This window comes from Anomaloglossus baeobatrachus, chromosome 10 (assembly GCF_048569485.1).
Source record: "Anomaloglossus baeobatrachus isolate aAnoBae1 chromosome 10, aAnoBae1.hap1, whole genome shotgun sequence".
Classification (NCBI taxonomy): domain Eukaryota; kingdom Metazoa; phylum Chordata; class Amphibia; order Anura; family Aromobatidae; genus Anomaloglossus; species Anomaloglossus baeobatrachus.
In genome coordinates, this window is record NC_134362.1 from 3,355,015 (window position 1) to 3,377,561 (window position 22,547).

The window sequence follows — 22,547 nt, forward strand, 5'->3', positions numbered from 1 at the left end:
TTCCTTCTTTCTGAGAGGAGTGTCGGCCTTCCTTCTTTCTGAGAGGAGTGCGGCCTTCCTTCTTTCTGAGAGGAGTGCGGCCTTCCTTCTTTCTGAGAGGAGTGCGGCCTTCCTTCTTTCTGAGAGGAGGGGCGGCCTTCCTTCTTTCTGAGAGGAGGGGCGGCCTTCCTTCTTTCTGAGAGGAGGGGCGGCCTTCCTTCTTTCTGAGAGAAGGGGCGGCCTTCCTTCTTTCTGAGAGGAGTGCGGCCTTCCTTCTTTCTGAGAGGAGTGCGGCCTTCCTTCTTTCTGAGAGGAGTGCGGCCTTCCTTCTTTCTGAGAGGAGTGCGGCCTTCCTTCTTTCTGAGAGGAGTGCAGCCTTCCTTCTTTCTGAGAGGAGTGTCGGCCTTCCTTCTTTCTGAGAGGAGTGGCGGCCTTCCTTCTTTCTGAGAGGAGGGCGGCCTTCCTTCTTTCTGAGAGGAGGGCGGCCTTCCTTCTTTCTGAGAGGAGGGCGGCCTTCCTTCTTTCTGAGAGGGCGGCCTTCCTTCTTTCTGAGAGGAGGGCGGCCTTCCTTCTTTCTGAGAGGAGGGCGGCCTTCCTTCTTTCTGAGAGGAGGGCGGCCTTCCTTCTTTCTGAGAGGAGGGCGGCCTTCCTTCTTTCTGAGAGGAGGGCGGCCTTCCTTCTTTTTGAGAGGAGGGCGGCCTTCCTTCTTTCTGAGAGGAGGGCGGCCTTCCTTCTTTCTGAGAGGAGGGCGGCCTTCCTTCTTTCTGAGAGGAGGGCGGCCTTCCTTCTTTCTCTCTGAAATGAGGGCGGCCTTCCTTCTTTCTGAGAGGAGTGTCGGCCTTCCTTCTTTCTGAGAGGAGTGTCGGCCTTCCTTCTTTCTGAGAGGAGTGCGGCCTTCCTTCTTTCTGAGAGGAGTGCGGCCTTCCTTCTTTCTGAGAGGAGGGCGGCCTTCCTTCTTTCTCTCTGAAATGAGGGCGGCCTTCCTTCTTTCTGAGAGGAGTGTCGGCCTTCCTTCTTTCTGAGAGGAGTGTCGGCCTTCCTTCTTTCTGAGAGGAGTGTCGGCCTTCCTTCTTTCTGAGAGGAGTGTCGGCCTTCCTTCTTTCTGAGAGGAGTGTCGGCCTTCCTTCTTTCTGAGAGGAGTGTCGGCCTTCCTTCTTTCTGAGAGGAGTGTCGGCCTTCCTTCTTTCGGAGAGGAGTGTCGGCCTTCCTTCTTTCGGAGAGGAGTGTCGGCCTTCCTTCTTTCGGAGAGGAGTGTCGGCCTTCCTTCTTTCGGAGAGGAGTGTCGGCCTTCCTTCTTTCTGAGAGGAGTGCGGCCTTCCTTCTTTCTGAGAGGAGTGCGGCCTTCCTTCTTTCTGAGAGGAGTGTCGGCCTTCCTTCTTTCTGAGAGGAGTGTCGGCCTTCCTTCTTTCTGAGAGGAGTGTCGGCCTTCCTTCTTTCTGAGAGGAGTGTCGGCCTTCCTTCTTTCTGAGAGGAGTGTCGGCCTTCCTTCTTTCTGAGAGGAGTGTCGGCCTTCCTTCTTTCTGAGAGGAGGGCGGCCTTCCTTCTTTCTGAGAGGAGGGCGGCCTTCCTTCTTTCTGAGAGGAGGGCGGCCTTCCTTCTTTCTGAGAGGAGGGCGGCCTTCCTTCTTTCTGAGAGGAGGGCGGCCTTCCTTCTTTCTGAGAGGAGGGCGGCCTTCCTTCTTTCTGAGAGGAGGGCGGCCTTCCTTCTTTCTGAGAGGAGGGCGGCCTTCCTTCTTTCTGAGAGGAGGGCGGCCTTCCTTCTTTCTGAGAGGAGGGCGGCCTTCCTTCTTTCTGAGAGGAGGGCGGCCTTCCTTCTTTTTGAGAGGAGTGTCGGCCTTCCTTCTTTCTGAGAGGAGTGCGGCCTTCCTTCTTTCTGAGAGGAGTGCGGCCTTCCTTCTTTCTGAGAGGAGTGCGGCCTTCCTTCTTTCTGAGAGGAGGGGCGGCCTTCCTTCTTTCTGAGAGGAGGGGCGGCCTTCCTTCTTTCTGAGAGAAGGGGCGGCCTTCCTTCTTTCTGAGAGAAGGGGCGGCCTTCCTTCTTTCTGAGAGGAGTGCGGCCTTCCTTCTTTCTGAGAGGAGTGCGGCCTTCCTTCTTTCTGAGAGGAGTGCGGCCTTCCTTCTTTCTGAGAGGAGTGCGGCCTTCCTTCTTTCTGAGAGGAGTGCGGCCTTCCTTCTTTCTGAGAGGAGTGCGGCCTTCCTTCTTTCTGAGAGGAGTGCGGCCTTCCTTCTTTCTGAGAGGAGTGCGGCCTTCCTTCTTTCTGAGAGGAGTGCGGCCTTCCTTCTTTCTGAGAGGAGTGCGGCCTTCCTTCTTTCTGAGAGGAGTATGGCTTTCCTTCTTTCTGAGAGGAGGGGCGGCCTTCCTTCTTTCTGAGGAGGGGCGGCCTTCCTTCTTTCTGAGAGGAGGGGCGGCCTTCCTTCTTTCTGAGATGAGGGGCGGCCTTCCTTCTTTCTGAGATGAGGGGCGGCCTTCCTTCTTTCTGAGATGAGGGGCGGCCTTCCTTCTTTCTGAGATGAGGGGCGGCCTTCCTTCTTTCTGAGATGAGGGGCGGCCTTCCTTCTTTCTGAGATGAGGGGCGGCCTTCCTTCTTTCTGAGATGAGGGCGGCCTTCCTTCTTTCTGAGATGAGGGCGGCCTTCCTTCTTTCTGAGATGAGGGCGGCCTTCTTTCTCTCTGAAATGAGGGCGGCCTTCTTTCTCTCTGAAATGAGGGCGGCCTTCTTTCTCTCTGAAATGAGGGCGGCCTTCTTTCTCTCTGAAATGAGGGCGGCCTTCTTTCTCTCTGAAATGAGGGCGGCTTTCCTTCTTTCTTAAATTAGGGCGGCCTTCCTTCTTTCTGGGAGGAGTGTCGGCCTTCCTTCTTTCTGAAATGAGGGCGGCCTTCCTTCTTTCTGAAATGAGGGCGGCCTTCCTTCTTTCTGAAATGAGGGCGGCCTTCCTTCTTTCTGAAATGAGGTCGGCCTTCCTTCTTTCTGAAATGAGGGCGGCCTTCCTTCTTTCTGAAATGAGGGCGGCCTTCCTTCTTTCTGAAATGAGGGCGGCCTTCCTTCTTTCTGAAATGAGGGCGGCCTTCCTTCTTTCTGAAATGAGGGCGGCCTTCCTTCTTTCTGAAATGAGGGCGGCCTTCCTTCTTTCTGAAATGAGGGCGGCCTTCCTTCTTTCTGAAATGAGGGCGGCCTTCCTTCTTTCTGAAATGAGGGCGGCCTTCCTTCTTTCTGAAATGAGGGCGGCCTTCCTTCTTTCTGAAATGAGGGCGGCCTTCCTTCTTTCTGAAATGAGGGCGGCCTTCCTTCTTTCTGAAATGAGGGCGGCCTTCCTTGTTTCTGAAATGAGGGCGGCCTTCCTTCTTTCTGAGATAAGTGAAGCTGCTGTAGCAATAATGTTCCCTATGGCAGCGATCACACAATATCGCACGTCTGACGGGGTCGGGGACTATCGCGCTCGGCATTGCTAGCCGATGCTAGTGATGTCGCAACGTGCAAAGTACCCCTTAGTGTGAACCATTGGAGAAGCAAACGCCAGGGATGTAGATCACACATAAAAAAGGAAGGAATGTGTTGCACAATGCAGAATGCAGCAGCAGAAAACTGCCGGACTGGGGATAAAGTGCAGCAGCAGTATTATCATACCCGCACACATGAGCAGATACCGGCAGGATAAAGGGAGAGCAGAAAGTGCAAATGCAAAATAGCACATGGATCCGTGTCCGTCTCTATACACTTACACCAGACTGTTAAAGCTAGATAATGGGTCACAGCGCTGTAGAGAGGACCCTCCACCTCCACCACCGTATCGCAGGTCCACCGCCCGCTTTTTCTTGGAGGAGTGTTAGTATTACCTGATGCCCGTGCAAACATGGCTCCACTGACACCCAAGGCCCCCCTGACGCCTGAAGTTCCCCTGATGCCTGAAGTTCCCCTGACGCCTGAAGTTCCCCTGACGCCTGAGGCCTCCCTGATGCCGGTGACCCCACCTGACACCCGCGACCCCCCCATGCGCTTGCAGCCCCCTGAAGCCCGCAACCCCCCCTGACCCTGACGCTTGCAGCCCCCCTGATGCCCGTGACCCCCCTGACGATCACTTGTTGCCCGTCACCCCCATGACACTCAAGGGCCCACTGACGCCCGTGACCCCCCTAACGCTCAAGGCCCCCCCTGACACCCGCAACCCCCCCTGACGCTTGCAGCCCCACTGACGTCCATGGCCCCCGATGCCCGCGGCTCACCTGACACCTGCAGGATGCTTCTCCCCTCCTTGGACTCCGGGGTCACTATCACAGTACAGATATACTGTGAGTCATCACTAAACTGCGCCCGCGGGATGTGCAGTGCGGCGTTCCCCCTCTGGATGGCGCTCTCCTCCTCCATGTAACATCCTTGTCTGAAGGCCTCAGATTTCCCGGGGATGAAGTTGTAAACTCCCACAGATTTTCCATCCTCTGATTTTGTCCAATGCACATTAATGATTCTATCAGGGGAAAATTCTGAAAATTCACAGGGAATGGTCACGTCCTCCTCCTTCATCACCGAGATCAGTGGCTTCTTCATGGTGACTCTCAGACAATCTGCAGGAGAAATAACAGGGAGCAGATTAGAGCCACCCGGGTCCGACAAGCAGCCGCCACTGGGCCCCATCCTCGCAACCGCCACCGGGTCCCATCCTCGCAGCCAGCAGCGGGCCCCATCCATCCTCGCAGCCGCCACTGCACCCCACCCTCGCAGCCGGCACCGGGCCCCACCCTCGCAGCCGCCACCGGGCCCCACCCTCGCAGCCGCCACCGGGCCCCACCCTCGCAGCCAGCAGCGGGCCCCATCCTCGCAGCCGCCACTGGACCCCACCCTCGCAGCCGCCACCGGGCCCCACCCTCGAGGCTCGCTCGTCAGCTATAGACTGGACTATCTGTGCACACTCCGGTCTGCGGGGGACGGAGTCACTTAATCTCCACCTGATGATTGTCCTCCTTAAAAGGGTTGTCCAGTACTTTATATCACTACTTACAACAAAGAAGAGCAGCAGTGTGTACATCGCCCAAACTAGTACTCTGGTAGGATGCAGCTAAACCCCCACCAAGTGGAGGCATCACAGGTGCAGGAGGAGCAAATCACACACACTTCCATGGAATGGAGGGGGGCGATTTCTGGATGGTAAAACTGCACACTGATGGCTTGCATAGTGCGCTGTTCACACATGAAGATGCACAGTCACAAGCCCGCAGCCTTTTAGGTGACGCCCATACTAATCTATCAGGCGGGCTACCAAGCCGTACCCCACCTGTGTGTCATGCAGGGACAGACACTCTAATATGCAAGGCCAAAAGAAAGGGGCCTAGCTGTATACTGTACAAAAAATATGAGGTTTTAGTTGGTATTATGGCCATAAGACGGAAGCCTACAACCCTCGTCACAGGACCTCATGCTTGTAGGTCCCTACACTAAATATAAATTAGCAATAAAATAGTACTTTATATCACCCATCAATACCAGGCGGCTGGGGTACAACACCCGGCGATCAGCTGTTCTCGGAGTTGTGTAGAGGACCTGTATGGTGTCCACAGCGGGGTCCGGCAGACCCCCAGCAGCACCTCCAGCCACCACTGGGCGCAGCGCTGCGTCTGTCCCTCTGAGTGCAGGCGGCTGTGGTCTGAACCCTGGGCGGCTCCTGGTAGGGCGGCTCTACAGAGCTCAGCGCATACAGGATTAGGTCAGGATTATCACTATGGGGGCCTTAACCGACGTTTTGTGCCAAATTTCGAAAAATGGTGCAAATGTTTATGAATTTTGTGTAAAGGCAAAAAAGGGCAAAAGAAAGGGCAAAAAAATAAAGTAAAAAAAAAGCAAACAAAAGGCAAAAAGGGCAAACAAAGGCATGCTCTTGTCTGTAACCATGTTTGCAACTTTTTAGAACAAAAACTCATGTTTTTCAAAATGATGCAAAAATGTATCAGCTATATATAGAGGCGATATCAGTCAATGACCAGGAGGGGGAAAATGTGAGCTGTTACATCAGGAGGAGGTGAGCTATGACATCACCTATTGTGAATGGTGGATCCTGTGTTATCAGCTGTATATAGGGGTGTTATCAGTCATTGTACAGAAGGGGGAGGAGGTGAGCTGTAATGTCTGTTGTGAATAGTGGATCCTGTGTTATCAGCTGTATATAGGGGTGTTATCAGTTGCTGTAATATTTTCCTGAAAGAACAGGACATCACAGTGCTCGGTCTGACAATTACTAGTTTGTTTTTGTTTTGTTTTTTACAAAAATGGTAATATGAAAAAAAATTGCCCCCATTTTTATACATGTAACAAAGAAAATGTAATTAAAGTGGAGTTCTGAAAGTTAAAAGGGATTCAGTCAGCAGGTTATACTATGCAAACCGAAGCCAACATGCTGCAAGGGTTAATAAAAAATGACTGTCTTGTCACAGGCTGTTGTCTGTTTATTTGTTTAAGCAGCAGGAGCCTTATCACTGCTGTATACAAGGGTGATCTTACAGCTGTCAGCCCCCAACACCATTAGTGCATCTCCTGCCCAGGACAGGATCTGAGTCATGAAGAAATGCTGATTGGAAGTGGAAAACCTCTACCGAAGACGAGAGCCCCCTCGCACCGGTGACAGCCCCCTCGCACCGGCGGCAGCCCCCTCACAATGAGACAGTGCTTTTATGTTAATTCGAAGTTCTCCTCACATTTGCAGATAAAGGACGTCAGGATCACATCAATCATTTACCATTACATTCTGTACAAGCTGACACCCATGCCCCATCAATTGTTATCGTCAGGAGACCGCAAAAAGATCTACAACAATCCCATTAAAAGGATGATGATAATATACAAGAGTAGTTGGAAACTCAGCCGTCTGCAGTCCCCTAACTACAATAACACAACTAGAAGTAGCGCCGGAGCGTTTCTAACCAGCCTTGACGCCTCGTCACCGCCGGAGAACTAGCTAACCTCAAAGATGAAATGCGGAATCCTGATTTGCCTCGGAAGAGCCCCAAAGGAAAGTAAAAGCCACTAACATAAGGGTGATTTTAAAAAAAACAAACAAACACACAGATGGAAAGTATAGAGTTAAGCAAAGTGAGGCCCTGCTAGCTAGATACAAAAGGATAGGATAATTTGCTGGTAAAGCCAATAAAAACCCCGAAAAATACCAACACCTGATAATAAAAAATATTCCCTTAAAGATCACACGAACTTTCCTTCCACTATATCAGGAACTCTTGTGCAAATACATTTAAATGGAAAATGCAAATGTAATAGAAAAGATCAGAACTACAAAAACACATGAGATGCAAAAATACAAATCCTGATCAGACGGAGTAAAAACTCCCTTTCTCGCTGGGAATAATTAACTCTCCAAAAATGGTGCAGGAAAAGCAGTTATTCACCAGCAAGAAACAAAAGGGAATATTCTCAGAACACAGGTTCAGGCAAAGGCATAAATCAAGCAGGAAAGCCATTCAGTGCAAATTCATCCCCAACCAAGCCCAGACCCATATAGGAAAATACTTATCAGGCATTGCTGCAGACTCAGGATGACATGGGAACAGAACTGATACACAGGAACAAAAAAACACTGTTGAGAGCATTCCTGGAGAATCCAAAAAGGCTCAAAAGGTAAAACAAAAACCTAAAGAGACAGGCAAAAAGCCCAAAAGGCTGGAGGACAAGGATTCAGGACATCTTCCCATGAGACAAAAACAATTATCACTGGCAAAGGTTAGACAGAGACAGCTTTCTTTGATACCCCAGGCTGGACCCAATAGGCTAGCTGAAACAGCAATCATCTTCTACACCTGTCTGAGTGACAGATGCAGAATCAGACTCACTACCAGCACTAGCCACCAGAGGGAGTCCAGAAACACTCCCAGGGACAGCACCATCTCTGATGATATTCACAACATCAATGTTCTGTCACCCCTGCCGGGTGTCATCGCAGCATCAGACGCTGTTCACACTGCAGACACATACTGGTTTCTCTGGTGCTTCTGAGGTGCACAGGCAGGCTCAGGTGTCGACCAGCTGTGTGCTCATTAGTGATTGGACTAGCAAGTTAATTTCTGCTAGCCTGCTGGTTACCTTTTGGGTCACAGGTTGCAGAAGATCGGATATGCCTCATTTACACGTCCATGCATGTAACACACGTTTGTGAGGTCAGCGGGGCAGCTTAGTATGTTTGTCCGTGTGATGTTCATGTCCTAGCCGGATAGCACACGGACAGCATGACTTTGTATACTCACCTGTCTCCAGCGCTGCTGTTACTTCCGGGTCAGCGGTCAGTGCAGTGAATATGCATGAGGTATAATGATAATGAGCGGCCCAGAAGTAACCGCAGAGCCGGAGACAGGGGGTATAACAATTATTTTTTTTAAGGGACAGGCATTTTCTCTGGTACATGTCACACTGATGTCACACGGATCACATCACTGTGAGGTCCATGTGACACGCGTGCATTCTGTGACAGTGTGCCCCCCAGCCTGTACCATAATGTAATCAGGCCTGCAGCAGTATCTATTGTCCTGTATCTGGTGTTGTGGGTTGCATGTATATTGTTCTCCTCTGCAGGGGGCTTCCTGAATACACAATCCCAGGAGACTGTGTGCTGGAAACGTCTTTATACTAGGAGCTACAAGTAGAAAATTTTAAAGGGGTGGGTGTGAGCCCTTCTGCCCATCCAGGGGGTGGATTTAAGGAGAGGTGGAAGAATCAGCCACATGATTTGCTAGTTAGTTAATGCTGTGTCTGGTGAAGGGCTGGCATCTGTTGCTGAGGCCAGGTCCTGGTGCCCGTGTATGGACCATTGAACAGTGAAGATTGGCTGGCACGTGGGATTGTGTGGTCTCGGCCGCCCTGCTGGATTTAAGGAACTCATCTAAGGACTGTTGCATTTTCCTCGGCATCAGATTACCGGGTGGCGCCCACGGACCCGTTCTTTTGTTGCGGACTCTAAGGAACTATATTGATGTTTAGTGGTATCTTCTTCCGGTCCCAATAAAGTTCCTTTGGATTATTCATCGGCCTACTATCTCTGCCTGCTCTGTCACACACCCAGTCACAAACTGGTGGCAGCAGTGGGATCAGAGCAGAAAAAAATGGAGGACAACGGCCTATCAACGTCTGGAACCAGAACCTAAGGGTATGAGAACTGGACTGTGTTGAGCCTACAAACAAAGGCCCGTGAATTAGGAGTTGGCTACAAAGGACTCTCCAAGGAGCAATTAATTGAGGCTTTGGAAGGAACTTTCCTGCAAGATGGCACCAAAGAATGATTTCCACAGCAAGGGGAGGAAACACGGGAGCTGGAGGTAAATACCCAAAAAAGTCAGTGTGTTGTGTGTTACAAGGAGGAGATGGCATTGCTGGGAGATGAGGCCACCTTTGACTATAAGATGGATGTCATTCGCAGAGCTCAAGAGAGGGCAGCATTGCTGGAGAGGAGGTTTGCTGTGGAAGCAGCTAGAGGTTCCAGACAGACTGTACCCACAGCACCCACCAGGAGTGAATTCCCCAGAATGTCATTTAATGAAGCTGCAGGCGACATTGAGGGCTTCTTCCAGGACTTCGAGCATCAGTGCCGATTAATGGAAGTCCCAGAAAGAGAGCGAGTCAGACACCTGGTGGGCCTCTTGGAGGGTGGAACTGCTGAAGCTTCTAGAGCTATGGACCCTCAGTGGAACTGTGATTATGGGGAGATAAAAGAGACCTTTCTAGAACATTATGCGGTAACTCCAGACATTTACAGGAATCAGTTCCGCACGTTAGCCTGTGATGGGGAAGGCGCTTTTAAAATGTATGCCCTTTAGATCAAGCAAACGTGTCATCGCTGGCTGAAGGAAGATGGGGCCCTAACTTTGGAGAAGGTCCTACTGGTCATCCTGAAAGAGCAGTTCTATGGCAAATGCCCCACTGAGATCCAAGAATGGGTGCGTGAGAGGAAACTAGAGACAGTGGACCAAGCTGCAGCTCTAGCTGATGAGGTGCTCACTATCAAGCCTCAGTGGAAGAAGCTGCTAGCGGATGGAGGAAAAAATGACCAGCGCCCCAACACCAGAGGTTCCTTGTCCTTCAGTGCCCAATGTTCCTCGACCTCCTAGGTCACCGGATACCCCTGTGAATGTGCCTACAGTTGCTCCTGCCACATTTTCTGGAATGCGTTGAGAAACGAAAGTAGAAGAGCGAAGATGTTATGGTTGTGGACATCCCGGGCATCTGCAGGCCACATGCCCATCTATCCAGTGGAGTCATCCTCCAGCACCTGCACCTCCCTATCAGTCACCAAGTTCTCCTACCTACTTCTCTAGAATGAAAAACTGGAAGGAGTGAGACGCAGCGCAGATGTTATCTAGCAGCCTGGTCATCTGCAAGACACTTGCCCTGCTGGTCAATTGAGGAATGACCATGCACAAAATCAACCTGTTAACGCTCTACAGCCCAGTACGATGAGGGAAGAGGTGTCAGCCCTTCAAGTTGACTAGCCTAATGACTCCGACACTCATGGTCGACCACTATACACACGTCCTGTAATCACCCTATACACAAACTATACATGCGCTATACACACACGTCCTGTACCCGCCCTATATGCCCTGCATGCGTCCTGCTCACACCCTATACACATGTCCTGCACACACCCTACACTTGTGCTATACACCCAACCTATACACACCCAACACACGTGCCCTGCACATACCCTATGCACCCACCCTACACACCCCACACCTGCCCTATACATGCCCTGCACATGTGACGCCCTGGACCCCAGGGGTCACAGTACACTAACATCACACACACACACACACACACACACACACACACACACACACACCCTCCCCTGGGTAGGTGACACCAGTCAAACAGAAACCCTTGTTGCCACCCTCAAGACTTGATGCCCACACCAGGTGGGGTGGAGCCAGGTGGTTGGCCTCGCCCACCGATGAGTTCATAGGCCTGGAGGCAGGAAAAGACAGAGTTTGTGGTAGACAGTGAAAGGGAAAGGAGTGAAAACTGTCGGTGTCTGGGTTGGAGCCCAGGCACGTTCAGCAGACGGTGGTGGCCGTCTGCAGGAGTTAGTGTAGGTCAGCGGAACCTTAGGACCGGGGTCGGGCGGTGGCCCGCCGGTACTGAACCGGGGAGCAGATTGAAGCCAAGCACCAAGGCAGGGTACTCAGACCCCGACCAGGCTAGGAGCCGCCGTAATGGTCAAATGATCAGATTGCGGTCTGGACCTCAGGGGTTCATTCCAACCTAAGTCCCGTCAGAAGGCAACAGCCCAACCCGTCCGGATAAGTGCCACCGCCAAGGGCCAGAGATCTAAGGGCTAGCGCTTGCGGGCAAACGGGCTCTCCCAACACTTGCACGCCGGGGAGCGGACTACCCGTGGGAAGCCATAGGAGTCAAATACACTTACACAGGTGCAGGAAAACGACAGCCACCATCAACCCGTCCGGGGAGAGTGAGAACACCGCAGCCGGCTGTGGGCCCCGTCCATCCAGCCGTTTGGTTTACCAGAGACTCTGTCCTTCTGTGTCTGAGTGAGTACAACAGTGCCCTTTGGCACCGCGCTACACCGCAACGTTGCACCCGTGCCCACGCTGCCTCCCCACCTCGGCACCTGCACCTATACCTCCTCCCCAACCGGGGCCCCGGGACCAACAGCCCCTACCCACGGAGGGGTCAACACCTTAGCTGCTCTCCGCCATCGCTCCCGGGATCCCCCGACACCAGCAGCGGTGGTGTCCACCATCACCACAACCCGTGGGTGGCGTCACAATCGACATCCCCAAATACCCACCACAAACCTCCCCTTTTCACTCATGGGCGAGGAGGCGCTGCTTGAGCCCCGGGTACGGCCCCGTGCTCGAGCCACCGAGGAGCAGAAGCACTGTACCCGAGCGCCAGCGATCCCAGACGAGCGGCGTTCCCACCCCTCCGCCCGCGACACACACACACACACACACACACACACACACCCTACACCCGCCCTATATACAGTTAGGTCCAGAAATATTTGGACAGTGACACAATTTTGGCGAGTTGGGCTCTGCATGCCACCACATTGGATTTGAAATGAAACCTCTACAAAAGAATTCAAGTGCAGATTGTAACGTTTAATTTGAAGGTTTGAACAAAAATATCTGATAGAAATTGTAGGAATTGTCACATTTCTTTACAAACACTCCACATTTTAGGAGGTCAAAAGTAATTGGACAAATAAACCAAACCCAAACAAAATATTTTTATTTTCAATATTTTGTTGCGAATCCTTTGGAGGCAATCACTGCCTTAAGTCTGGAACCCATGGACATCACCAAACGCTGGGTTTCCTCCTTCTTAATGCTTTGCCAGGCCTTTACAGCCGCAGCCTTCAGGTCTTGCTTGTTTGTGGGTCTTTCCGTCTTAAGTCTGGATTTGAGCAAGTGAAATGCATGCTCAATTGGGTTAAGATCAGGTGATTGACTTGGCCATTGCAGAATGTTCCACTTTTTTGCACTCATGAACTCCTGGGTAGCTTTGGCTGTGTGCTTGGGGTCATTGTCCATCTGTACTATGAAGCGCCGTCCGATCAACTTTGCGGCATTTGGCTGAATCTGGGCTGAAAGTATATCCCGGTACACTTCAGAATTCCTCCGGCTACTCTTGTCTGCTGTTATGTCATCAATAAACACAAGTGACCCAGTGCCATTGAAAGCCATGCATGCCCATGCCATCACGTTGCCTCCACCATGTTTTACAGAGGATGTGGTGTGCCTTGGATCATGTGCCGTTCCCTTTCTTCTCCACACTTTTTTCTTCCCATCATTCTTGTACAGGTTGATCTTTGTCTCATCTGTCCATAGAATACTTTTCCAGAACTGAGCTGGCTTCATGAGGTGTTTTTCAGCAAATTTAACTCTGGCCTGTCTATTTTTGGAATTGATGAATGGTTTGCATCTAGATGTGAACCCTTTGTATTTACTTTCATGGAGTCTTCTCTTTACTGGTGACTTAGAGACAGATACACCTACTTCACTGAGAGTGTTCTGGACTTCAGTTGATGTTGTGAACGGGTTCTTCATAACCAAAGAAAGTATGCGGCGATCATCCACCACTGTTGTCATCCGTGGACGCCCAGGCCTTTTTGAGTTCCCAAGCTCACCAGTCAATTCCTTTTTTCTCAGAATGTACCCGACTGTTGATTTTGATACTCCAAGCATGTCTGCTATCTCTCTGATGGATTTGTTCTTTTTTTTCAGCCTCAGGATGTTCTGCTTCACCTCAATTGAGAGTTCCTTAGACCGCATGTTGTCTGGTCACAGCAACAGCTTCCAAATGCAAAACCACACACCTGTAATCAACCCCAGACCTTTTAACTACTTCATTGATTACAGGTTAATGAGGGAGACGCCTTCAGAGTTAATTGCAGCCCTTAGAGTCCCTTGTCCAATTACTTTTGGTCCCTTGAAAAAGAGGAGGCTATGCATTACAGAGCTATGATTCCTAAACCCTTTCTCCGATTTGGATGTGAAAACTCTCATATTGCAGCTGGGAGTGTGCACTTTCAGCCCATATGATATATATAATTGTATTTCTGAACATGTTTTTGTAAACAGCTAAAATAACAAAACTTGTGTCACTGTCCAAATATTTCTGGACCTAACTGTATGTCCTGCACACACCCTACACCCACCCTATATATGTCCTGCACACACCCTACACCCACCCTATATATGTCCTGCACACACCCTACACCCGCCCTATATATGTCCTGCACACACCCTACACCCGCCCTGCACACACCCTACACCCGCCCTATATATGTCCTGCACACACCCTACACCCGCCCTGCACACACCCTACACCCGCCCTGCACACACCCTATGATGTTGCTTTCTGAAATACTGTGTTACTTCTTCGCCAGATGTAATGGGACCTTCACCTTACAAAAAGTTTGGCTTTTCTCTCATCAGTTTTCTCCTAAAAGTCTTGGGCATCATTAAGATGTCTTCAGTCAAAATGGAGCGAAACCTCAATGCTGTTTTTGCTCGGTGGTGGTTTTCACCATTTTTGCCCGGCCTCTTATGGTGAAGCCATAAACACCGACCTTAGTGGCAGGTCCATATGTCCTCTAACCCTAGAAGCAGAGACATGGGCTAACAATCCCGGCCCATCCCTCTCTGTGTGATAATAGTGTGACATCAGAGCATAGGCCAGCATTTATCACTCATTTACCCTATGCAAATTAGCACAGGACTAGTCACAGGGGCTTCACCCCGACTGGTCTGCCCTCTTTACGTGGTATGATGCCACTTATACAATGTGTTCAGTGCCGACCATTGTGTTGGATTCTCAGTGCGACACACCGATAACACCGCAGAAGACATGCCGCACAGGCTCCAGTGTCCGGGGCCGCACAGGCTCCAGTGTCCGGGGCCGCACAGGCTCCAGTGTCCGGGGCCGCACAGGCTCCAGTGTCCGGGGCCGCACAGGCTCCAGTGTCCGGGGCCGCACAGGCTCCAGTGTCCGGGGCCGCACAGGCTCCAGTGTCCGGGGCCGCACAGGCTCCAGTGTCCGGGGCCGCACAGGCTCCAGTGTCCGGGGCCGCACAGGCTCCAGTGTCCGGGGCCGCACAGGCTCCAGTGTCCGGGGCCGCACAGGCTCCAGTGTCCGGGGCCGCACAGGCTCCAGTGTCCGGGGCCGCACAGGCTCCAGTGTCCGGGGCCGCACAGGCTCCAGTGTCCGGGGCCGCACAGGCTCCAGTGTCCGGGGCCGCACAGGCTCCAGTGTCCGGGGTGTCTGGTGCTGCACATCTTGTATCTTCACAGCATAGACAATTGCCTTCAGATGACCCCAAAGATAAAAGTGTAAGGGGTCAGATCGGGAGACCTTGGTGGCCAGTCCACTCCCACTTCATGTAGGAATGCTCAGCCCCGAGCCCCATCATGTGGTGGTGATACTGGAGCCTGTGTCTTCTGCCGTGTCGCTATCACTGTGTCCAGAGTGGGAGAAGAGAATGGCGCTGACAATCCAACACAATGGGCAGCACTTCGTTCATTAGTTATTTACAATTTACAAATAAAGTTACGTTAAAACCGAGCACATCATTGTTGTTCTTGTGAAATTCTCAATGTTTGATATGTTACCTGAGCCTCTTCTCATTGGAAGAAATAAAGTTGTATCCAAAATGGCCGACTTCAAAATGGCCGCCATGGTCACCACCCATCTTGAATAGTTTTCCCCCTCCCACATACTGATGAGCCACAAACAGGAGCTTGATATCACCAACCATTCCCATGTTATATCCATATAAACAGCCCCCCCTGTATATACAGTATATATCTGTGTCTGTGCATACACATATCACTGACCGCGCAGTTGGGGGTCACCGCCCACAGCAGCCGCTAACACCCAACACTTCCGGGGGAGGGAGTTTTGTTAGTTTTTTTGTTTGTACACACTAATATCCGATAACATTAATTTTACCCCCAGTGTGCGCCATTCACCACTGCAAGTGGCTCTTACCAAACCAAGCGCCCCCCCCCGAGCACAGAGCACCGCCCTCCCGAACACAGAGTGCCGCCCCCAAGCACAGAGCGTCCATAGAGCGCCCCCCCGAGTACAGAGCATCCCCCCCCAAGCACAGAGCGCCACCCCCTGAGCACAGAGCGCTACCCCCCCAAGCACAGAGCACCGCCCCTCAAGCACAGAGCGTCCATAGAGCGCCCCCCCCCGAGTACAGAGCGTCCCCCCCCAAGCACAGAGCGCCACCCCCTGAGCACAGAGCACAGCCCCCCCAAGCACAGAGCGTCACCCCCGAGCACAGAGTGCTCCCCCCCCAAGCACAGAGCACCGCCCCCCAAGCACAAAGCGTCACCCCCGAGCACAGAGCGCTCCCCCCTGAGCAGAGCGTCCCCCCTAGAGCACAGAGAGTTCTCCCAGAGCACAGAGAGTTCTCCCCGATCACAGAGCCTGCAGAGCGTCCCCCCCGAGCACAGAGCATTCCCCCCGAGCACAGAGCATTCCCCCCGAGCACAGAGCATTCCCCCCGAGCACAGAGCATTCCCCCCGAGCACAGAGCATTCCCCCCGAGCACAGAGCATTCCCCCCGAGCACAGAGCATTCCCCTCGAGCACAGAGCATTCCCCCCCTCCGAGCACAGAGCATCCAGAGAGCATCCACAGAGCACAGGGCATCCCCCCCCCCCAAGCACAGAGCCTCCACAGAGTACAGAGCGCCCCCCCGAGCACAGAGCGTGTGTCCCCCCCCAAGCACAGAGCCTCCACAGAGCATCCCCTCGAGCATAGAGCGCCCCCCCCCTCAAGCACAGAGCGTCGCCCCCCCCGGAGCACAGAGCGTTCCCCCCGGAGCACAGAGCGTTCCCCCCGGAGCACAGAGCCTCCACAGAGCGTCCCCCCCCCCCCAAGCACAGAGCCTCCACAGAGCACAGAGCGTCCCCCCCTGAGCAGAGAGTGTCCCCCCCCAGAGTACAGAGCATCCCCCCCAGAGCAGAGTGTCCCCCCCCGAGCACAGAGCATCCCCCCCCAGAGCAGAGTGTCCCCCCCCAGAGCAGAGCCTTCACAGAGCACAAAGCATCCCCCCCAAGCACAGAGCGTCCGCTCAGATCACAGAGCCTCCACAGAGCATACCCACCGAGCACAGACAGTCACCCCCAATCAGAGAGTGTTCCCCCCCCCCCCCAAGCACAGAGCGTCCCCCCCCCCCGAGCAGAGCATCCCCCAAAGCACTGAGCGTCCCCCCCCAGCACAGAGCGTCCCCCCCCAAGCACAGAGCATCCCCCTCAAGCACAGAGCGTTCCCCCCAAGCACAGAGCGTTCCCCCCTAAGCAGAGCGTCCCCCTAGAGCACAGAGCGTTCCCCCCAATCACAGCCTCCAAAAAGCACAGAGCATCCCCCCCCGAGAACAGAGCATCCCCCCCCCCCGAGCATTCTCCCCATCCGAGCACAGAGCGTCCACAGAGCACAGGGCATCCCCCCAAGCACAGAGCCTCCACAGAGTACAGAGCGCCCCCCCCCCAAGCACAGAGCGTGTGTCCCCCCCAAGCACAGAGCCTCCACAGAGCATCCCCCCGAGCATAGAGCACCCCCCCTCAAACACAGAGCATCCACAGAGCGTCACCCCCCCGAGCACAGAGCCTCTACAGAGCATCCCCCCCACGAGCATAGAGCTTCCCCCCCGAGCACAAAGCCTCCACAGAGCACAAAGCGTTCCCCCTGAGCACAGAGCGTCCGCCCCCAGAGCGCCCCCCGGAGCACAGAGCGTTCCCCCCGAGCGTCCCCCGTAGAGCACAGAGCCTCCACAGAGCGTCCCCCCCGAGCACAGATTCTCCACAGAGCACAGAGCATCCCCCCCGAGCACAGAGCCTCCACAGAGCACAGATCGTCCCCCCAATCACAGAGCCTCCACAGAGCACAGAGCGTCCCCCCCAGAGCACAGAGCCTCCCCAGAGCACAAAGCATCCCCCCCAAGCACAGAGCGTCCGCTCTAATCACAGAGCCTCCACAGAGCATGCCCACCGAGCACAGAGCATGTCCCCCCTCGAGCACAGAGTGTCCACAGAGCACAGAGCGTCCCCCGGAGCACAGAGTGTTCCCCCCCAGAGCACAGAGCCTGCAAAGAGCACAAAGCATCCCCCCCCCCCCCCCGAGCACAGAGCATCCAGAGAGCTTTCACAGAGCACAGGGCATCCACCCCGAGCACAGAGCCTCCACAGAGTACAGAGCGTCCACCCCCGAACACAGAGCATCCTCCCCCCAAGCACAGAGTGTGCACAGAGCACAGGGCGTCCCCCCCCACCCGAGCACAGAGCTTCTACATAGCATCCCCCCCGAGCATAGAGCATCCCCCCCAGAGCACAGGGCGTTCCCCCCCAGAGCACAGAGCCTCCACAGAGCACAGAGCGTCCCCCCCGAGCACAGAGCCTCCACAGAGAACAGAGCGTCCCCCCCCTGAGCACAGAGCGCCCCCCCAGAGCATAGATTATCCCCCCCAAGCACAGAGCCTCCACAGAGCATAACCACCGAGCACAGAGCGTCCCCCCCCAGCGTAGAGCGTCCCCGCCGAGCACAAAGCGTGCCCCCCAAGCACAGAGCCTCTACAGAGTACAGAGCGCCCCCCCCCGAGCACAGAGCCTCTACAGAGCATCCCCCCGAGCACAGAGCGTCCCCCCCGAGCACAGAGCATCCCCCCCGAGCACAGAGCATCCACAAAGCGTCCCCCCCACGCGCACAGATTATCCCCCACGAGCACAGATCGTCCCCCCCCCCCAGAGCACAGAGCGTCCCCCCACAGACCGTTACCCCCAGAGCACAGAGTGTTACCCCCAGAGCACAGAACGTCCCTCCCAGAGCACAGAGCGTCCCCCCCGAGCACAGAGCATCCCCCCAAAGCACAGAGCGTTCCCCCCAAAGCACAGAGCGTCCCCCCAAAGCACAGAGCGTCCCCCCCAAAGCACAGAGCGTTCCCCCCAGAGCACAGAGCGTCCCCCCAAAGCACAGAGCGTCCCCCCAAAGCACAGAGCGTCCCCCCCGATCAGAGTCTCAACAGAGCACAGAGCGTCCCCCACGAGCACAGCATCCCCCCCAAGCACAGAGCGTCCCCCCATCACAGAGCCTCCACAGAGCGTCCCTCCCAAGCACAGAGCGTCCCCCCTGATCACAGAGCCTCCACATAGCACAGAGCGTCCCCCCTGATCACAGAGCCTCCACAGAGCGCCCCCCCTGATCACAGAGCCTCCACAGAGCACAGAGCGCCCCCCCTGATCACAGAGCCCCCACAGAGCGTCCCCCCTGATCACAGAGCCTCCACAGAGCACAGAGCGTCCCCCCTGATCACAGAGCCTCCACAGAGCACAGAGCGCCCCCCCTGATCACAGAGCCTCCACAGAGCGCCCCCCCTGATCACAGTCTCCACAGAGCACAGAGCGTCCCCCCTGATCACAGAGCCTCCACAGAGCACAGAGCGCCTACCCTGATCACAGAGCCTCCACAGAGCACAGAGCATCCCCCCTGATCAGAGCCTCCACAGAGCACAGAGCGCCCCCCCTGATCACAGTCTCCACAGAGCGTCCCCCCTGATCAGAGCCTCCACAGAGCACAGAGCGCCCCCCCTGATCACAGAGCGCCCCCCCTGATCACAGAGTCTCCACAGAGTGTCCCCCCTGATCAGAGCCTCCACAGAGCGCCCCCCCTGATCACAGAGCCTCCACAGAGCACAGAGCGTCCCCCCTGATCACAGAGCCTCCACACAGCACAGAGCGTCCCCCCTGATCACAGAGCCTCCACAGAGCACAGAGCGTCCCCCCTGATCACAGAGCCTCCACAAAGCGTCCCCCCTGATCACAGAGCCTCCACAGAGCACAGAGCCTCCACAGAGCGCCCCCCCTGATCACAGAGCCTCCACAGAGCACAGAGCGCGCCCCCCGATCACAGAGCCTCCACAGAGCGTTCCCCCTGATCACAGAGCCTCCACAGAGCGCCCCCCCTGATCACAGAGCCTCCACAGAGCACAGAGCGCGCCCCCCCCCCGAGCACAGAGTGTGTGTCCCCCCCCCCCCGAGCACAGAGCGTCCCCCCTGATCACAGAGCCTCCACAGAGCACAGAGCGTCCCCCCTGATCACAGAGCCTCCACAGAGCGTCCCCCCTGATCACAGAGCCTCCACAGAGCGTCCCCCCTGATCACAGAGCCTCCACAGAGCGTCCCCCCTGATCACAGAGCCTCCACAGAGCGTCCCCCCTGATCACAGAGCCTCCACAGAGCGGAGCCTCCACAGAGCGCCCCCCCTGATCACAGAGCGCGCCCCCCTGATCACAGAGCCTCCAAAGAGCACAGAGCGCGCCCCCCTGATCACAGAGCCTCCACAGAGCGTTCCCCCTGATCACAGAGCGCGCCCCCCTGATCACAGAGCCTCCACAGAGCACAGAGCGTCCCCCCTGATCACAGAGCCTCCACACAGCACAGAGCGTCCCCCCTGATCACAGAGCCTCCACAGAGCACAGAGCGTCCCCCCTGATCACAGAGCCTCCACACAGCACAGAGCGCACCCCCTGATCACAGAGCCTCCACAGAGCACAGAGCGCGCCCCCCTGATCACAGAGCCTCCAAAGAGCACAGAGCGCGCCCCCCGGTCACAGAGCCTCCACAGAGCGTTCCCCCTGATCACAGAGCCTCCACAGAGCGCCCCCCCTGATCACAGAGCCTCCACAGAGCACAGAGCGCGCCCCCCCCCGAGCACAGAGTGTGTGTCCCCCCCCCGAGCACAGAGCGTCCCCCCTGATCACAGAGCCTCCACAGAGCACAGAGCGTCCCCCCTGATCACAGAGCCTCCACAGAGCACAGAGCGTCCCCCCTGATCACAGAGCCTCCACAGAGCGTCCCCCCTGATCACAGAGCCTCCACAGAGCGTCCCCCCTGATCACAGAGCCTCCACAGAGCGTCCCCCCTGATCACAGAGCCTCCACAGAGCAGAGCCTCCACAGAGCGCCCCCCCTGATCACAGAGCGCGCCCCCCTGATCACAGAGCCTCCAAAGAGCACAGAGCGCGCCCCCCTGATCACAGAGCCTCCACAGAGCGTTCCCCCTGATCACAGAGCCTCCACAGAGCGCCCCCCCGATCACAGAGCCTCCACAGAGCACAGAGCGCGCCCCCCCCCCCGAGCACAGAGTGTGTGTCCCCCCCCCCCGAGCACAGAGCACCCCCCCTGATCACAGAGCCTCCACAGAGCGCCCCCCCTGATCACAGAGCCTCCACAGAGCACAGAGCGCGCCCCACCCCCCCCCCCCCCCCCCGAGCACAGAGTGTGTGTGTCGTCCCCCCCGAGCACAGAGCTGCTCGCTGGAGTCATTTTCATATGTAAAGCACCCGAACAGAAACTGAAACTGTTTTTTATTCTTTTACAGCCCTTGTTCGAGGCATCACCAGAATGAGGTTTTCTTCACTTTATGTTTAAAAATTTTGTGCATTATTTCTGCCCCCATTAAAGGGAATCTGTCAAGTTTCTCCTCCAAATCTGAGAGCAGCATGATGTAGGGGCAGAGACGATCATTCCAGCGATGTGTCACTTACTGAGCTGTGCAGTGTAGTTTTGATAAAAACACTGATTAATCAGCAGCAGATTATCATTACAGGACTGCTTGGCTGCTGCAGGTAGTCCAGCACATTCCTCAGTCTGCATCAGGTTGCAGTCACATTAGCGTATGGCATCAGACCCGCTACAATGACCCGCGGCTCCGCGGTGACTACACCCCTCACATTTCTGCGTATAGTTTATTCTCCTAGGACAGCGCTGCAGATCTGACCCTGTGATACAACGTGCAGTGTCAATGCGCAGCTCGTATACACTGTGCAGTGTCAGTGCGCAGCTCGTATACACCGTGCAGTGTCAGTGCGCAGCTCGTATACACCGTGCAGTGTCAGTGCGCAGCTCGTATACACCGTGCAGTGTCAGCGCGCAGCTCGTATACACCGTGCAGTGTCAGCGCGCAGCTCGTATACAACGTGCAGTGTCAGCGCGCAGCTCGTATACAACGTGCAGTGTCAGCGCGCAGCTCGTATACAACGTGCAGTGTCAGCGCGCAGCTCGTATACAACGTGCAGTGTCAGCGCGCAGCTCGTATACAACGTGCAGTGTCAGCGCGCAGCTCGTATACAACGTGCAGTGTCAGCGCGCAGCTTGTATACAACGTGCAGTGTCAGAGCGCAGCTCATATCTAATATATAAAGCTGAATGTGTGTGCGTGTGTCTCCGGGATTGGCATCCGCACCGTCGCAGCTACAGCCACAAAATTTTGCACACTCACACTTCTGGACCCCGAGAGCGTCATAAGCTATGTTTTGAGGGGAAATTTTAACCCCGCGCTTTACAGTTATTCACCAAAAAACCTGCCTCTTAACGCGAATGGAGCTGGGAGCCACAGTGCAGCCAGAACTTCAGAAGAATGCACAGCCACGCCCTTATATGGAGTGTCACAATGCAGCCAGGCAAAGAGACAGAGAGACAGAGACAGACAGGGAAAGAGACAGAGACAGACAGGGAAAGAGACAGAGACAGACAGGGAAAGAGACAGAGACAGACAGGGAAAGAGACAGAGACAGACAGGGAAAGAGACAGAGACAGACAGGGAAAGAGACAGAGACAGACAGGGAAAGAGACAGAGACAGACAGGGAAAGAGACAGAGACAGACAGGGAAAGAGACAGAGACAGACAGGGAAAGAGACAGAGACAGACAGGGAAAGAGACAGACTGACAGGGAAAGAGACAGAGACAGACAGGGAAAGAGACAGAGACAGACAGGGAAAGAGACAGAGACAGACAGGGAAAGAGACAGAGACAGACAGGGAAAGAGACAGACTGACAGGGAAAGAGAGGGAAAGAGGCAGACAGGGAAAGAGACAGACATGGAAAGTGACAGAGATAGACAGACAGGGAAAGAGATTGAGACAGACGGAGAAAGACAGAGACAGTCAGGAGACAGACAGGGAAAGCGAGAGAGACAGAGCGATATATACAGAGGGGGAGACAGACAGAGAATGGGAGAGAAACAAAGACAGTTACTATCCCAGGCAGCGCCGGGTGCTAT

General features: G+C 54.8%; 1 protein-coding gene across 2 annotated transcripts in view; it reads right to left on the bottom strand.

The window, feature by feature from the left end:
- Positions 1–22,547, bottom strand: part of LOC142254521 (uncharacterized) — a 212,521-nt gene that overhangs the window by 149,902 nt on the left and 40,072 nt on the right. For both annotated transcript variants that reach the window (XM_075325621.1, XM_075325620.1), the window contains exon 2: positions 4,197–4,535. In XM_075325621.1, coding sequence (XP_075181736.1) covers positions 4,197–4,535 — 339 coding nt within the window. The remainder of the gene's footprint in view (positions 1–4,196; positions 4,536–22,547) is intronic.